General features: G+C 39.0%; 3 protein-coding genes and 1 long non-coding RNA gene across 4 annotated transcripts; 2 read left to right on the forward strand and 2 right to left on the reverse strand.

The window, feature by feature from the left end:
• Nucleotides 1-2,516: 2,516 nt before the first annotated feature.
• On the reverse strand, nt 2,517-3,227 carry LOC120288370 (protein WALLS ARE THIN 1-like). The gene is made up of 2 exons (XM_039302313.1): nt 3,055-3,227; nt 2,517-2,730 (listed from the first exon to the last, which is right to left on the reverse strand). The coding sequence occupies exons 1-2, from the start codon at nt 3,225-3,227 to the stop codon at nt 2,517-2,519; spliced, it is 387 nt and encodes a 128-aa protein (XP_039158247.1).
• A 588-nt stretch (nt 3,228-3,815) lies between these two features.
• LOC104420205 (protein WALLS ARE THIN 1) lies at nt 3,816-5,577 on the reverse strand. The gene is made up of 4 exons (XM_010032092.3): nt 5,367-5,577; nt 5,095-5,157; nt 4,819-4,935; nt 3,816-4,239 (listed from the first exon to the last, which is right to left on the reverse strand). The coding sequence occupies exons 1-4, from the start codon at nt 5,552-5,554 to the stop codon at nt 3,816-3,818; spliced, it is 792 nt and encodes a 263-aa protein (XP_010030394.2). The 5' UTR covers nt 5,555-5,577.
• Nucleotides 5,578-12,348: 6,771 nt separating this feature from the next.
• On the forward strand, nt 12,349-12,597 carry LOC108954563. Its single transcript, XR_005546290.1, has 2 exons — nt 12,349-12,419; nt 12,502-12,597. It is a non-coding gene; the product is annotated as an uncharacterized LOC108954563 (long non-coding RNA).
• A 3,344-nt stretch (nt 12,598-15,941) lies between these two features.
• LOC120288064 (UDP-rhamnose/UDP-galactose transporter 6-like) lies at nt 15,942-16,845 on the forward strand. The gene is made up of 2 exons (XM_039301366.1): nt 15,942-16,018; nt 16,600-16,845. The coding sequence occupies exons 1-2, from the start codon at nt 15,971-15,973 to the stop codon at nt 16,828-16,830; spliced, it is 279 nt and encodes a 92-aa protein (XP_039157300.1). The 5' UTR covers nt 15,942-15,970; the 3' UTR covers nt 16,831-16,845.
• Nucleotides 16,846-18,456: the final 1,611 nt, after the last annotated feature.

The following is an 18,456-nucleotide window of genomic DNA, read 5'->3' on the forward strand; positions in this document are numbered from 1 at the left end:
CTTCATCTTCATTGATCCTTTCCACTTCATAGGACTGAAGAGTTCCAATCAGCTCGTCGACAGATAGTGGCATAATTCTCTGCGTCTCTCTTATCGAAGTCTTTATGTGATTCCAATCCCTTGAGAGTCCACGCAGTAGCTTGTTTACCTTCATGGGATCAGAAGTTGGTTGACCTTGATTTTCAAGACCATTCACAATATCTTCACTCGATCTGTTCCTTCATAGGTGATATGCAATCTGTCCCAAACTTCTTTTGCTGTACCACAAGAAGATATTCTATTATATTCAGTTGGTGATAAAGCACAATATAATGAGTAAATTGCTTTTGCATCGAGTGTCTGTCTCTTGGTTATTTCTTCCTGAGACATTCCGCTGGATTCTTCAGTTTCTTTTCCTCTTTCAGAGACTGATGTAGTGGTAGGAGTAATTCCTTTTTCTACAACGTCCCATTCCAGAGGATCCTTTGATCGTAGGAAAGCTTTCATTTTGTTCTTCCAGATGTTGTAATCCTTTCCATCAAAGTAGGGTGGTCTGGTATTGCTTTGCCCTTCCATCAGCCCTGGTGCTAACATACTAGCCATGGATCTTTTACTATGAAGTAAAACACTTCAAATAAAGTAAGTACACGTGCTCTGATACCAATTGATATTGCTAGTATAAACACCTAGAGGGGGGGTGAATAGGCGCACAAACAATTTGTCGATATACGGAAGCAATTCTTAACAAATTGAAATACGATCAAGGTAGGAAGAGAGAAATTGGAACACAGGATTTATAGTGGTTCAGCTTTTCCAAGCCTACGTCCACTCTTCCGCATTGACAGCCCACCGGCTGGATTTCACTATGATCAAAAGAGTAGTTACAGCACAGCTTTGCCTTGATTCCACAAAGTGTAGATGTACTTGCCACACCTCCTCAAGGTCTCTCACAAATATATACTCTCTTTTGTATACAAGTATTCGCTCAAAGGATTTATCTAAACAAATAGGAGCTTCGACTTTGGAATTTTTCTATCGCGCACTTCCTCGAACAACTAAGGACGTCTTCCTTATATACTCCTTTATGCCATCATACCCGTTGGCACTTACCAAAGGAATTCCTCCAATCTACCCGTTGGACGGAATCAATTAGGAAGATCATTCGAGCTATTAAAGGAACGTGTTGATAGCCCATCAATCATGTTCGCCCATACAATCAGGATCTCGGTTTCCATAAGTAGAACCTTCCAATAATATTTAGACAATCATCGAATCTTCAGTCATTGAATCAAATTTGATCAATCAAAGGATTCTCGATACGTCTTCTCCAGCCATGAGATCTTCTCCGGATGATAAGGTTAAATCCCGAACAAAACATTCAGTTCGGGATAACCTTTCTTCAATGGATCGTGACTCAAATGAGGATAGACTTTGAGTCTTGAGTCTCGGCTGTCCTAAGTCTTCGACTTTAACTAACCGAGTCCGGACCTTCGGACTAGACTGACGGAAACGTTTTGTCAACTTCAAAACTCTTCACGAGGATTTCTCCAACACTGTTTATATTTGAGCTCCATTTCCCAGGAACTAATTGATGTTCTTCTCTTTTCGTATTTTTCTTTTGCCTTGTCTGTAATTTGGAAGTATGTAAAGATTTTCATATTTTTTCAGTTTGAATTGGTTCAACTCTATATTTCCATTTCCCCAGACCAACTATTAGAGACGAATTCTCGACCCTTGAGCCTTTTTTTTTTTTTTTATGACCCAGGAAATCCGTGTACCGTACCAACACGAACATGCTCGACCCTCGAGCCTTTGCTACTTTGACAAACTACGGAAAGAGGAGGGAAAGACAATGGGCGAGGAAAGTACAAACTGATGGTAAACCAGTGGGCTCGTTTTGGAGTCAAATGCTTGCGAGCCCAAGCCCTTGTGTGAACCTGCCGGCTCGTTTCGTGCCTACAACATGGTAGTGGTTGTCCGTTTGTCTTAGTTCGAAAGATTGTTCACGAAATAAGATTTAAGTTACTCTATGCTCATTGTGAAATATCATATTTCATCTAAGATTAATTTTGCTTTAGCAAATTATATATTATTTCACACATTAAATCAGGTTATAAGAACAAATTCGAAGAACATCCAATGATATAGCACCTCAAAACAAAAAAAGAGAGAAATTCTCAAAATGAAAATATGGGGCCACATTTTCCCAACTTCAGCAAAACGAACAGCAGCCAGCATAATGAAACTCTGGGCCCACATGGACGAACATCATAACGTCCATAATTATCGGAGATAATCCCTTTATTAAATCAAAACCATCATATAATTAAAACATGTAAAAGCATATGGGCAGATGGCAACATGTCTCCGACGCCAAAAGTGACCTTCATCATCATGCTTTCATCCCCTTAAAATCGTTCTTTCAGGCCCAGGAAGGGATTGTAATTTAGTTCAGAACATAAACAAACCCAAATAAAGAAAAAAAAAATTGAAATCCAAATCCCTGACAGATGGGCCCACGTTTCCTTTCCGCCAACTCAAGAGTTCAAAGATGCTCGCCGGTCAAACTCATCGGACGTCGGTGGGAGCAGCGGCTGAGCAAGGGACGGCGCGATGTGGCTGGAAGTTCTGTTGTTCCCGTGGTCCTGAGTGGACTGGATCGCGACCTTTGGCTTTGCGAATTTGCGCTCTTCGCTTTTACCCCACAGGACCAGGTAGAGGCCTGCTACGATGAACACCGCACCAATAATCCTATGGAAGTCAGAACTGATAAAGTTAGTATACTTTCATCCTTCCATAGCCAAAAAGAACCTTATTTTCTCAGAACTTATCCACTGAATATGATTCCAGGCACGTAAATAGTTAAGGCATGATCATATCTTCATGTTTATAACTTGAGGAGGAGTCACTAAGGCGATTGTCTTTCAAAGTTGGCTCGGGAAAGTTAATACTAAGTTTCGATGAACAAAACATGGATCATTCCATTGTAGGATTAGGGATGATGGCGCACGCCGGCCCCATCGATGCATGATTGAGAAGAAAGATGAGACGGGAGAGAAAGAGACTGATGAATACCCTCCCAAATGGAACTCCTCGCCTAAAACGATGGAGGCCATAATTGCTACGATGAGCGTCTGCACAGGTTGGTACACAGCGACGAACACCGGCCCACCTTTGTCTATGCACCATATCTGCACTGCAAATGCTATTCCTGATGCCACCACTCCCTGCACATTTATATTTTCCATTAACAAAAGCTTGATCTTCCCAATATTTGTAATTTCAAAGCTTGAAGATGATTTTTTTTTTTTTTTGTTGTGGAACTCACAATTTCATAGGATATACTGTGGACCCTACTACAAATTAATGGAGTGCCAAAATAAGACGCATGGTAACTTACATAAATTTCTTTTTTATCTTGTTGAATATCTGTGTATGAAATAGTGTTTTTTTTTTTCTTTGGGGGCGGGGGGGGTGGGGTGGGGTGGTGGTTTCTGTACTTGTGCTTGACAAAATAATATAAGCTGAGAAATGTGCAACGCAAAAGTATCACCAAGTAATTTTCAGTATGAGCAAGCAAAAAAAAAAAATTTCACTAACAAAACTACTTTCATCTTGGCTTTTTGAACTGCAATTGTATTTCCTCGTATAGAACCCTGCATATGCTTTCTCAAACTATTCAAAATGAAACAGCCAACTTAGTAAACAAATGCTGAGGTTCCTAAACGTCATTGGGATTGCAGATGTGCCCAAACAAAGAAGAAATTGCTTCTATAAAGAAATTTCCTGCAAGCCCTAACACGTTGCAACAAAATCGTGTATGCTTGTATGCTTGGTTAGCTCACCGCGTAGAAGATGCCGAAGAGCTCTCCACCGCTGTGAATGAGCCATTCATGCGGGTCTCTCTCCGTGAAAGCAGCTATGATCAAGAACTGTATGAGCCCGAAGAAGCAAGTGTATGATGTCACCGAGAGCCGAGCTGGGTATTTCTTGAGGACTGGGGCCTGCAGCACGAGCCAAGCAGACCAGGAGAGGCAGTGTCCAATCAAGAAGACACAGCCCAAGGTCCAGTTCTTGCCTTTCGCGTCACCTAAGGAGAGGAACATGCTTGTGTATTTTGTGGGCTCGTGAAGTGGTGGTGCCGGAGTGAATATGGCCGGTCCCTTGAAGAGGATGATGATTGATGCTCCGGCAACACAGACGATGGTCCCGACGACCTTCGCAATGCCATCTTTTCGGTCGAGCCGAACTTGTTCTATTCTGAATGTCACGTCAGTGGTTTTTGCCAAAAAAATGTGTTAGCTAACTCAACTATGTGACTTTTCTTTATCTCATGGATATTACGTATTGTAAGTGTTAAGCCAATTGAACTCAAATGATGTTGATGAGAATCGAGATTCTTATTTCCTAGAAGCATTATCAACAATTATGTACTTTTTCGTGTTCTTTTTGTAGTTCTTTTTGAAGAACATGGTCTCTTCTTACCACCAGCCGCGGTGGCTCCACTGGATAAGAACTATGGTGAACCTTAAGAAAATGTGAGGAGTTCGAAACTCAAGGGAGGCGTTAGGTGTTTTAAGTGTGATGCCGGAGGTAATAGGTCCTCCCGCTTACGTGTCACCTAGGGGTTTACGCACCACTGTCAGCTAGTGCGGTTCCTCCAGCATTAAAAAAAAAGAATGGTCTAATATGTTGATTTTCACTGCCTGGAGGGTATAGAAGCCAAATTATATCATATAAAGGGAATGAATTGAAGAATTTTTAGTGACTGGCTTAATTGAGGAGGCTTCCACAGATAGAACTTCATGTATGCGGACATGTGAGCTTAATGATGATCACCTGAGTAGGGCAGCCATGAGGAATGTAATGGCTGGGGTAGAATTCTGGATTGCTGAAGCAAAGGTGGGTGAAGTGTTGTCCAAACCCAAGAAGTAGAATCCTTGGTTTGCCGTTATTCTGTTTTGATATATTGACAACACATAAATAAAATAAAATCGTCCCCTGTAAACTAGAGAGCAATTTTATATTCCAAGAGAAAAGGAAAAAACAACTCTACTGAGTATTTTAAAATTGCCGCAATCACAAAATTGGGAGAGAGAAAAAAAAAGGCCGTACCCGACAAGGGCAAGGATAAAGAACTGCACCAAGAATTTAAGAGTGATCCCAGGCCTCTCTTTCCTGGACACCAAATAAATTGTGATAAGCATGTGAATGAGTCCTAAGTACGTATAAAGGAGGTGTAAAAATGTGGGATTCATCACGAGCGCATCCAAAATGTGAATTGATAGAGAAAAAAAGGGTGTTCGTTGAAATGCTTTTACGAGTATCACAAGAAAGGAGGAGAGAAAATTAAAGAAAAGAGGCCTTTAAATGACATGAGCACGTACTTTTCAAGAAAATAAGCGAAAGGCACGAGGAGGAGAAAGGCGATGATGTTCCTGTAAACGATGAAGACGATCTTGCTGATGCCCATATTGAGGGCGGCTCTGGACACCACATGGAACCCAGCGTAGCCGAATTGCATGGCCAACATGGCCATGTGCAGCTGGAGCCGCTCCGGCACCGAACACCACATTCTTCTAGAACCACCGGGCACCGGGTCGGCCATCGAAACTGGGGGGGCTCAACAAGCTCAATTGAGAAGAATCAAGTGAGAGTGGGGTGATGAAGAGCAGGAGCTACGTAGATATATATACTGCGGTGCATATGAGAGGGGTGGGGGGGGGGTGCAAGTCTTTGTGTAAAGGCTTAGTCCGACACGCAGAGAGAGAGAGAGAGAGAGAGAGAGAGAGAGAGAGAGAGAGAGAGAGGGCAAGTCTTTGTGTGAAGACTTGGTCCGACACGCATGGGGCCTATAGATGGATGTTGTGGGTCAGTCTAAGGAAAGTAAATCTTCAAATAATGAACGGGCTGGGAATTCACATTTCCTATGTGATTACCATTTTTTGTCTTGTAATCATCCACTTGAAATTTAATGATGTGGACCCATATTTAATTACTTTTCTAATGATGTGAACCCATATTTAATTACTTTTCTAATTGAAGGTAGTATTTGTGCCATTTTTCCTTTTTTACATTGGGGCTTACTAGCATTAGGGGTGATTAGTTCTGACATGGTAGGTTCCACCAACATGGATAGGTTCCACAGCTGGAACTTAGAATCTATCATGTAATAATTGGTTTCCAGTTTTTGGATCCTGAAACCTACTTTGTTTGTCTAGAACCCTGGAACCTACCTTGTTTTCCTAGTCTGATTCCAATGTTTGATGAGGAACTTGTTTTCTTTTGTTCCCTTTTTTTTTTGTTGGGTTCATATTTATAGAAAAATCATTAAGATAATGAGTAACAAAATGGTTCAAAGTAAAAGATGAATAACAAAAATCAATACCCCCAAAAACAACAATCCATGAAATGAACACGTAGTTATGAATAATTATAAACAATAAAAAGTTCAAACATGTAACATGAAACATAAATTATAAAACTCCATTCTGTATTCATCCATATAAATTTAGGAGAAGAAGAAAAACTGGCAAGGAATTTCGAGGAAGCATGGAGTGTTGAGGACAGAATTTAGGGAAAAAGAAATTACGGTTTTGGCTTTTTAACTTATAAAACCAAAACTGGTTTCAAAACAAGGCAATTTGGTCTAGTTTCGAAGTGAGTATTTACTCGAAACATGTTCCCAGACCGTTTTTAACCAATTCCAAAAATTTGGAACCTGTTCTTGGACCGGTTTCAACGGGAATCAATTTTCGGGTGGTTCGATATGGTTCCCATGTAGAATCAGTTTGGTTGTATACCCCTAACTAGCATAACAATTTTTGAGCTATTGTGAGAGTAACAACATATTTTGAATTTTAAATTTTTAAAGAAATAGATCCCACAACAATTTCTAATTAATTTTTATTTATTTTTTATTGCCCAAAATAGGTTGTTAATCTCACAATAGATTAAAGACAGTCACAATAGCATTTTTCTTTATATTATATCTCTGCACTAATGAAGAGAGAAATTTTCGAAAAAGCTAGTTCTCTTCTACACAATTGAGTAAAATAGGATTGTCAAGGAGAATCTATTAAATTTTTTACATAGATAACTTTTTAACACATATGTTTGTAAGTTTTCCCTGCATATATCACTATCAAACTCTTTCTTATCATATCTTTTATATATGTATAATGGGATGATTGGATTAAAAAAAAAATCCCTTTTAAATATTTGCTAAAACAAAATGACAATGGCATTCCCCAAAACGACGTTCTCCAATATGAAAATTTAAATGATGAAATTTAATTAAATAAAAAATTTGCATAAAATGAAAAAAAAAATGTTAGTTAAAATTGATATATTTTGGATTGACAAATATTGACATCATTCATGGTATGTTTAGAAAAATAAAATCAAGATGCTTTAATGTGCATAACTATTTTTTTGCTATTGTTTTTAATGTACTAGGAAAATTAAAAAAAAAAAAAAAGGCCTCAAGTGCTCTCATTTTTTCAAATAAGAGTGAAGTGAACCTTACTTCAAATAAGGGTTTGAAGTGGATCTTGTTTAAGATAAGTGCTCATAATAGTTATGTTTGTTTCAATTAAAGGCCTGACTTTTAGGCGATCAAGAACATTTTTGTCATTTTCCCTTTTTCTTTTTTATCTTCCTTTTTTCTTTCCTTTTTTTATTTTTTCTTCACTCTTTTCTAGTTCTTCTTCCTTCTTCGCTAGTGGCCTGTTGGCTATTGACAATACCCATAGAGGGCTACGAGAGGGTCACCCTCACTCAATCCGATGAGAGCCACCCTCATTGGCCATAGGCAAGAGACGGCCTTGCCTGGGCGAGGCCACCCTCGCCCTAGGGGAGGTCACCTTGGCGAGGATGGCCTTGCTTACTGCCGGCGAGGGCTTGTTGACCTTGCAGTGAGGGATCCACGGCTCTCCCCGGCTATCGATGAGGCCACCCTTGACAAAGGCAAGGGTCAGGCTACAAGCCTTTGCTTGTAGCCAGTGAAGGCTCGATGACCCACACTTGTTGCCAATGATGGTCGCAGAGCCCTTGCTGGCCTTTGCTAGCGTTTGCTGGCTGACATTGGAAAAGAAAAAAAGAAGAAAGAGAAAGAAGAAGAAGATTTGGACGAAAATGCCCTCGGCAAGTCGAAAAATTTAGCTGGTTAGTGACTAGCGAGGTAAGGCCCTTATTTGAAACAATCATGGCCACTTCAGGCTCTTTTTTTTAAGCAAGATCCATTTTGAGTCTTTATTTGAGGAAATGAAGGCATTTGGGGTCCTTTTTTTGGAAATTTCCCTAGTGTACTTCTAGATAAACCTATGAAGCCTTACATGTGTTTTGTGTAAATGTGTCTCACCAATAGTAGGAAAAAGCATCAATTTTTTTGATAAAGTAAATGAAGAGATTTGATTTTTTTTCTTTAAACTACATAAATCAAAGATAACAAATTTGCCTTGAAAGTGAGCTTTTGAGGTAGGAATAATGAAGATCGGATAAATTGTTATAAGTGCAATAATAAAGAAGATATTAGTTTTTTTTTTTTAAATACCAATAAGTTTAAATTCAAAGGAAAACCATAATAGGAAAATAACTAAATTGAAGAAAATTGTGCAAATATGGAAACAATTAAAGACAATTTTTTTTTTATCTAGTGAAAAATGAGTGGATTTAGTTATATAGAGGTGGAAATAACTCTACCCTAAATAAATCATGTATCTCATATGTCAAAAATAGGGATATTCACCCGAGGTCTAATGTTAAAAAACAATGGCTTACACATGTTTTGGACTGTTTGTGGCTCCATTCAATCTAAGGTTTTTGGTTTCAAGGTGATAAAGTTCCAAACTTGGAACCTGTAACTTACCATGTTAGGGTTAGTTCCCTATTTTCGAAACTGGGAATCAACTTTATTGACCCTGAAGCTAGCCTAGAATAGAACTAGTCGGTTCCAAACCGTTTTTATGGTCAATCGGGGAATAAATGTATAAAGATTTTAAATAGTCAAATAAGGGCTATATTTTCCACCATCTTTAGTTCAAGAATTTTTCTAATTAATAGATTGTAACTACACATCGCTCATAATTGTTTAGTTGAGTTTGCATCCTGTTTCAAATCAAGGGCTCGACTTCTCTAATCAAGAATGAAGAAAAATAAAAATTGTTTATAATCACATAAAATACTAATGGACTATATCAAACTAGTATTGCATGTTTATTTTGGAGAATTCTTTCGTGATTTTTTAAAAGTTGGTCGGGAGATATTTTAACCCTTTATAAGAAACACACTTGTTGATCATGTAATCATAATATGCAATTCCTCGCCTTGCCCAATGAATTGAGGCATGTGCGGAGGTACCGCTTCAATTCCACCTTCGGCCACTGAGTTCAAAGTCCTTTCGCACATGGACAATTTGACTTACCTAGTATCAAGGGTCGGACTCTACTGATACATCATAAGAGATTTACTCGTCATGATCAGTGTAAATATGGAGGATCCTAATTTTCCTCGCCACTGTTAAATGGAACAATCTATAATTATTAAAAAGAGGAAAATCCCATGGTATTATCGCGATTCAGCTCTCTATAGTAGCATTTCAGTCTCACGGAATCAGCAATAAATTGAGACTTTTCAACGTGAGCAGCTTTTCAAAAGAAAATTACCAGAAAATCTTTTTGCGGCATTTTGCTCCTGACACGAACCTGTGGTCGTACGAGTACGAATCATCTTAGCCATTTCCGTTCTTGTCCTTTCGGTCAAGAACATTACTGCACATGCATGCACATTGCCCTCTATATGCAAATTAATAAGCGGATATCTAGAAAAAATGCATCACTTTTCTCTCATATGCCGCTTACATGTCTCTATTTTAGAAAGGGGCCAATTCCATAAAAAAGCACAAACTTTAGGGTTTGGGACAAATCTGGCCCGAACTTTATTTTGTCTAAAAAAAAAGCATCAACTTTTATTCGTGTCCCAAATCTGGCCTGCCATTAACTCTCCTTCACAATCATCCGACCTGGCATTTCCACGTTAGATATCTAACAAGGAAAAATTGTTATGGGCTTTCTCTTCTTTCCCTTCTTCTCTGAACGCACAGCTCATGAGTTTGGGGAAAAAAATTTCTAGGGTTTCATTTCGTCGGTGAGTTCGGGGGCGAGAGTCTTCAATCCGTTGGAAGATCTCGCGCACTAGCTTGCTCGGTCATTCTCTCACACGGAGACGCTCGCTCTTGTACATACACACGTTCGATCGCTTGAAGACGTCCTTTCCGTCGGAAGTTTTGACCTCGAAGGATTTATGCTTCCTCAAGGTCGAAGGACAGAGCATCAAAAGGTATTCTTCTCCTCCTCCTCCTCCTCCTCCTCCTCCTCCTCCTCCTCCTTCTGTCTACGGTTTCCTTTCTTCAGCGAATAAGTGCGCGGGCAATCTTCAATCCGTTGGAAGATCTCGCGCCCTGACTTGCTCGCTCATTCTCTCACACGGAAACTGTCACTCTCGCACATATTCACACGCGTTCGCTCGGAGACATCGTCTCCCTCGAAAATTTTAGGCTCGAAGGATCTGTGCTTGCTTAAGGGTTGAAGTCGACAGAGCGTTGAGAGCGTTGAAGGCATTCAATTCTTTGCTATTGGACATATTAAATTACGGTCACCATGTGCTCGATGGTTTGTCTAGAAGTGATCTACCTCACAAGAACTGAAGTTGAAATTTTCTAGGCTTAATGAACTTGTGAATTTGCTAGGTCTTTAGAATCTTATGGCTTGGAATGAATTTGATCATGGCCATAGGTGGATATGTCATGACTTGGGAGTCTTGGACTTTGTTGATACTTTCACGCCTATCGGGTAATTTGTCTTCTGTTGTCTACAGGGGCATATGAAGAATGGGTGATAAAATTTGGAAAAACAAGACTTGTCCATCCTAATGGAAGTGTAAAAGTGCAGCGTGCTAAGGTGAAGTGTCGTGTTTGTGGGGAAGAGAAACAGAGGAGGATTGATAATGCTTGTAGAGCTCTACGAATTCTTTGGACGGCTTGCGTAGTTTGGCCAAATTCAGCCACAGAGGTGCTTTTAGCTAGGTCATTTGATGGTTGAGCCACCCGGGTTAGTTCTCATCATTGGGATCTATGTAGTTCATGGTAAACTTTGGAGTAGTTGTGATTTTCTGTTGTGATATATTTGCTTTGAGCAGTTTAGCTACTGGAGTTATAAAAATCGAAAATTCTTTATGAAGATATGAATGAAAGTTACTAAATCGAGTAGGCAAACATCATCTATGAGCTAATTATTGAACTTATATGCAAATTTTATGTCATGTTTAAAAATATTTTACTGAGGCATTTTCAGAGAAGTGGAACATTTTGTTAGGATAATGACTCGATTGACAAAACCACTAGACACTTAAGTTTTCTAGGAGAATTGCCTCGTAAACATTTAAAAGTATCAGGAAGGACACTTGGGCATTTAGTACATCATGATTTTTCTAATTAGTTCGTAGATCAAGACAATCAATTTGAGCCACCTGGGAATTTATTATGCTTAATTGGACAGCTTGGGTGTTTTATTAGAACTGTCAAACTATGCATGTAAATTGTCAAAAATGAGACTTACAAAGCAGATTGCGAAACGAGGGAAGTTTGGTACTTTGCAAGTATCGCTTCACCAATATAAGTTACATGTTACATGATAGTACACTTTCCCCCTAACATCATGCTGGTTATTTATAGTTATCTGCAATGTGCAAAAAAAAAGAAACAGGAAATGCTGCAGCTAATATTTTTAGCCATAAATATAGTATAAAATTTGATTTGCACACTTTCTTTGGTCTATTTGCTAATTCCATAGGATCTTGGTCCAGCTTAAACCTGGCCTTTTGCACTTCACCACATTCATCTTATGGAAGATTTAAAAGGAGCAGAATGCCTAAGAGCTCGTGGTACAAATCCTAAGCACAAAATGTCCCATAAACAAGATACAATTCACTTCGTAAACAGAGTAGCCTGGCTGCAATCAACTCTTCATTCATTGTCATGTCTACGATCATATTTTTTGGGAAGCTCAAATTCCCTTACTCCTATTTTATCATTTTGGATTAGTTCAAATAGTTATGTATTTCAAATGGGTTGTCATGTGGTTAGATATTGGGAGCCAGAACTTATTCTTTTCTTTAGAGCTTTTGATCAATAAGCTATTGTTGTGTGAAATGCTTCTTCACAATGTGAAGTGTGTCGTCACTTTTTATTATGCCTTACAAATAGTAGAGTTATTGCTGTCTTACTAGGAATTTGATTAGCATGATAAGTCCGACATTGAACTTTAAATGTCTAATTTTTTGCTCTACCTCTATTTTATAGGATTGGGCTAGTTGGGATTCTAGGTTGGTTGTCGTTTTACTTGTGGAGAATTGAAGTGTTGCAAGTTGAATAAGAAGTAATGGTGAGTTCATTCAATTGTTCACCCTTTACGTTTGAATATTGTTTTTAGTTTCCAGCGTATGACTTTGTGTTTTTTTACACAGAATGAAAGTGACAGTGACGAGGGTTCATTAGACTTATGTGATAATGAACTATATATATCCGATGATGAAGAGATCAATACAAGGGAGATGAGGAAAGAATTTAGGGAAGCAATAATAGAGGAGGTGGATGATAGTAGAGACTTACCTAAAGGTTCCATCGATATAAGAATGGAGGAGGAGGTTGGTGCTGTTCCACACGATAGGGGGGATGATGATGAAGATGCAATATTGGATGATGAACTTCTAAGTGGTCCCGATATTGATGATTTTGAAGAAACTAATAGCACAATTGGACAAATGGTTAATAGGTATGATCCTATGTGTGACCATAATGAGAATATGTTTAGTTTAGGCATGAGATTTGAATCTCATGAACAGTTCAAGAATGCTGTGCGAAAATATGCTGTGATTAATGGATTTAACATTTTTGGCCAAGGAGTCAAAAGAAAAGAATGGAAGCAAAGTGTGCAAGTGGCTGTGGTTGGAGGTTGTATGGTAGTTGGGTTCAAGCTGAGAAAACTTTTGTAATAAAGAGAGTTGGAAATCTGCATAGCTGCAATAGAAGCCTCACAAACAGGCAAGCCACTTCTACATGGCTTGCTCGAGAGTACATGCCTAAGATTAGAGCCAAACTCACTTATTCAGCTACTGAAATGCAAACAGATGCAAGAGAAAGGTTTGCCCTAATCCTTAACAAAAAAAAATGCTATAGAGCCATATGGACAGCCCTTAGTCATATAAGAGGGCCTATAGGAAAGCAATATGATATGCTAAGATCTTATTTGGAGGAGCTCAAGAGAGTTAGCAAAAATGGAACATTCATGATGGAGGTCAACCCATCAACCAAAGTATTTGAGAGGTTTTATGTAGGCTTTGATGAGTTGAAAAATGGGTTTTTAGCAGGATGTAGGCGTGTCATAGGCTTGGATGGGTGCTTCCTTAAGACTGGATTGAGAGGTATGTTGTTATGTGCTATTGGATGAGATGGAAACAATCAAATGTTTCCAATAGCTTGGGCAATTGTGGAAGTTGAGTCCGAGGCATCATGGACTTGGTTTCTCACTCGGTTATTTATTGACTTGAATGTGGGCACAGGTGAAGGTTGGACTTTTATCAGTGATAAGCAAAAGGTGATATCTCACTTTTTTATTTTATTACCATTACACTACACTAGTACAATCATTGCTGTGACATATTTCTTTTTCATTGGTTGATTTTGGTTGTAGGGATTAATGAATGCAGTTTCATGGCTATCGCCACAAGCATAACATCGAAATTGTGCAAGACATATATATGCTAATTGGAAAAAACAGCATAAAGGGGATGCTTTGAAGAATCTCTTCTGGAGGGCTGTGAGGTGTACTTTTGAAGCTGATTTTGACTTGGTAATGGCAGATTTGAAGATGGAGTGCCCTAAAGGTTATGAAGACTTCATGAGACAAGACCCTAAGCACTTCTGCAGGGCTTTCATTAGGACAGGTACTAAGTGTGATGCAGTTGAAAATAATTTAAGTGAGACTTTTAACGGATACATTTGCATACCGAGAGCAAAACCCATTCTTGAGATGCTTGAAGAAATACGAGCCATGTTGATGGAAAGGATGATAGAGAGAAGCCAATTAATGGTTGATTGAATGGATCCAATTTGCCCAAGAATTAGAATGAAGTTGGAGAAAACTAAACTGGAGTCTAGGTATTGTTTTGCTAGAGCATCTTTGGGGAATAAATTTGAGGTTGAAGGGGATGGCAATAGATTTGTGGTTGACTTGGCTAGAAAGACTTGTGCTTGTAGGGAATGGGATATCTCGGAATACCATGTAGACATGCCATATGTTGCATTGCTTTTATGAAGTTAGAGATCAATGATTATGTTGATGATTGCTTTAAGAAATATGCTTATGAAAATTGTTATAAATTTCCCTTCCCGGTCATGAATGGGGAAAAAATGTGGCCCAAAGTTAGTGGTGAGCCAATCAAACCCCCACCTTACAGAAGGAAAAAGGGGTAGAGAGAAGAAAAATAGAATCAAGGATAAGGATGAGCGAAGTAGTGATGGTAAGAAGTTGACGAAAGTTGGAATTCAAATGCAATTTTCAAATTGCCTTCAATATGGGCATAACAAGAAGACATGAAAGAATCCTATGACATCAAGGCCACCCAAAGTATGTCTTATTGGACAATTTTGTAATTGTTAATTAAGATTTTTGTTGGGTTGTTATGAATGATAACATTGATATTTCTTGTGTTTTTCCACATGTAGGCAAAAAGAGGAAGACCAAAGAAAGTTGATGAAGCTAGTGGTGCGCGGTGCTAGTTCACGAGGCCAATAGACCATCTAATAGGGACTTCACTATCATCGGGAAGGAGAGAGCACGAAGCTAGTGCTTTATCAAGCATAATTTTACTTTCATATCATGTGTATATTGTCATTAATGTTTTATGCTCATTTTGTTTCTTTAGGCTCGACAAGGTTATGGACTTTTCATATCCGAAGCTACTGGGAATTCTTATTTAAGGGTAATCTCTATCTAAAGTTATATATATCGAAAAGAAAAGTGAATTCATTTGTTTTTTTTTCTTGTAGATGCCTGGTAGTGATAGAGTTATTAACATTGGAGGTCCATCTATTTCCAAGAGGCAGACAAGAGCAAGGAATGTCGTTGAAGTTTCACTAGGCCAATCTTCCATTGATGTCTCGGAACCTCCATGCACTCAAGAATCTGGAATTGGTGGTTAAAGATGTAATTGTGGACCTTGAAATGCTTGTGTAGTGCCTACTACTTGATGTTGAGTTGTAGACTAAAAAGTGCTAGTTTGATGTTGTCTATAGGTTAATTTGGCTATGCATTGTGTTTGGGGATTTGGCAATGTCCTTTTGTATTTGCGATATTTTTGCTATGCACTATGTGTTTCAGCTGGTTCGAAAGCTTGACAAAAGTGAGTTTGGAACATTTGGATTTTGCAAACTTAGTTTTTGTAGTTTACATCTTCAAAGGAGAGGTTGATTTGAATCTTGTTGAACCAGTTTCTAGCTTATGAATATTCTTCGCATCGAGTGCAAACTAGTTGAGCTGATCAGGAGCGATGTGATTTGTAATTTACATCTCGGCATGCTTGAATAATTGTGCATATGGTGTGGAATGATAAGCATCTCGAATTCTGGAAATGTAGGCACTATGGCAGGATGAGGAGGGAAATTTCCACAACGACAATGCAATTCTGACTGATAAGACAAGGGAAACAGATTCGGTTTTAGCATTTTTCTTCCTTACACAATTTGCGCAGGCTTGACCATGTACAGATAGTTGTATTTGCAGATGTTAGCATCAGTCTTGTTAATTTGAGTCTTGACTTTTTGACACTTACTCATTAATATCATCAACCAACTTCAATTCAACTTGTCAGGGACATACCGCTCCCGCCCGGCTGGTTCGCTTTGCTCTTGGTAGGCCCATTTCTGGACTATTGGATGACAAGCAAGAGAGTTGACGCTTATGACTACACCCCAGTTGCTGTGGTAAGCCTACATATTCATAGTCTTTAAAGTAACATTTTAGTTGTCTGCACCGCAATGGACCGAGCCTCTCGCTCTCGAATCTTGTGCTACAAGTAATATATGTAATGTACAATTTCCTTGCTCCAGTTAGATTCGTAGATGAGGCTAGCACTTTGTTGAGGTATATTCGACGTGTTTAACCTGATTTATTGGACATTCTAGGAATGTGCTTGCCTATATTTGACCCGTTGATGAACCACATGCACCTTCCTACTTTTGTTGTTCTTGTTGGAGTTCGAAACCGATGTTGGCCTCCTTACGCTTTTATTTACCAGGGACCAGATAACTTTCATGACCAGTATGGATGTCGTGGATATCATACACTTAATATATGGGATTTTGATATTGCTTCTTTGATTTTGCTTCATCTTTGAGTTTCCTAGCCACAGAAAATTGATGTTTCATAAGAGGGAAACATAAAGATTGGAGGTTGTGTTGAATGATACCATAAGAATGGGCGCTTACTCTATTAAAGCTTCTCAATTAGTTCTAATCATGAAGAGCGATTACTCAACTCTTGCTTTTCTTGTTGGATTTTGCAGATGTTTATTATTCTATCATGCACCATTGCTGTGGGGACTAATCTCAGCCAGTTCATCTGCATCGGTAGATTTACTGCTGTTTCTTTCCAAGTAATTGGCCATATGAAGACTATCCTTGTCTTGATCATGGGCTTCCTCTTCTTTGGGAAGGAGGGTCTCAATCTCCAAGTAGTCATCGGCATGATCATAGCTGTAGTTGGAATGATCTCGGTATGGCAATGCGTCATCTAAGCCTGGGGGAAGGAGCGCCGAAGCCATTCACTTCCTACCAGCGACAACATAAACACGGTAGTTTGTCGGAGTCCACCGAAATAGATGGGAAAGTTTGAATATTAGTGATTGCCACCGAGCGAACATACAAGATAGCTGATTCCAACTTATCATCCGAGATTAGAAAACCAAGTGTTCCTTTTCTTCTCCATTGTTTTTCCTCATTGAGTTATTCTTTGTTGTCCCTAAGCCGCTCCAAGGGAACAGATCTTGCTGAATAGGTTTAGCTGTGCTGCAAAAATTTTCCTGCTTGATCATATAAATTATAGTAATTAAATTGTTGCTCATTTCATAATTATAAAAAGGTTTGGTTTCTTCATTCTACTTTGTGGAGCAAGCTTGTCCAGGCTATTCTCTATTCTTTGGCTTAAAGGCAAGCACTTCATGCATGCTTTCAGCTTTCGATCCCAATCATTTAGGGTTCCTACTTAGGTGAAGTGACTTTTTATTGAGAGGTCATCTATCTCTATGTAAAATTGCTGTAACGGCAACTCCATGGTCTGTTTGAGGGGATGGACCATAACGGATGGTGGCGTTTCCATTTTTCCCACAACTCTTATGTAAAATTGCTGTAACGCACAAAATGGTAAAGCTTTACAATTAACGGACAAGATTTATTTTTTTTTTTCCTTTTTTTTTTCCTATTCGATTGGTCATCGAGGAGTTGGGATCGATCACCCAACATCCGAGACGAAGATTCGACAGCGAGAGGCTAAAATAGAGAATAGACTCTTTCTCTCGTCTCGCTAATCCGAGAATGACAAGTGAAACAAAACGTGCAATGAGCAAAAGTGCGATGAGCAAAGGAAGGTGAATGTGTCCCCTAGTCGGTTCATGTGGCATGATAAGGGTTGAAGATTCTAATATACACATAACATTACCTCAACAGGACAATCTGGTGGACCAAGCAAATATCGAGTAAACGAGACAGGGATGCCAGATAGATCAACGTCCACGCCTTCGTGGCTGTCAATGAAACATTCAAAGGTGGACGCTAGTAATGTACAACCAAAAACCGAAAAAGACTGGAATGCGAATCTTAGACTTGTCGATTGTTATCAAAATTGAACATCTCAATGGCTTCCACGGAAGGAATGTAAGAGGATAAAGAAGATAAAGCCCCTCGTCACCACAAAACGCCCAAATAACCAGTGTCCTTTCCCCCCACGATTTGAAGTATTATCGTCTAGCATTAAAGTAGTTCGACCTTTGCAAGTCCACTTTAGATGGCGACAATTATATGCAAGTTGGGTACTTAACATTCATCTATTGATCCCGAAGTTTCATATGCCCGAGTGACAGCCGAATTTTGATGGCAACACTCGATATACTATCACATCCCATAAAAATGACAGAATACATGTCCAATTTACTTGCAAGCTGTATGGAATCCATGACATTGTTAGTTATGGTCTAAGTTTCAATAGCTGTTGGTGAATGTGCCCCCATTGATTCAAAGGCCTAAAATTTGTTGAAAAGACGCCAATCAATGTGGTATATACATATCAAAAGCCTGGCATAAGTTTACAATTGTGTAAAAGAAAAGGGCAGAAGGATCTATGTAATCATCCTCCATCGGTTATAAGA

The sequence above is a fragment of the Eucalyptus grandis genome, chromosome 9 (assembly GCF_016545825.1).
Source record: "Eucalyptus grandis isolate ANBG69807.140 chromosome 9, ASM1654582v1, whole genome shotgun sequence".
NCBI classification, from domain to species: domain Eukaryota; kingdom Viridiplantae; phylum Streptophyta; class Magnoliopsida; order Myrtales; family Myrtaceae; genus Eucalyptus; species Eucalyptus grandis.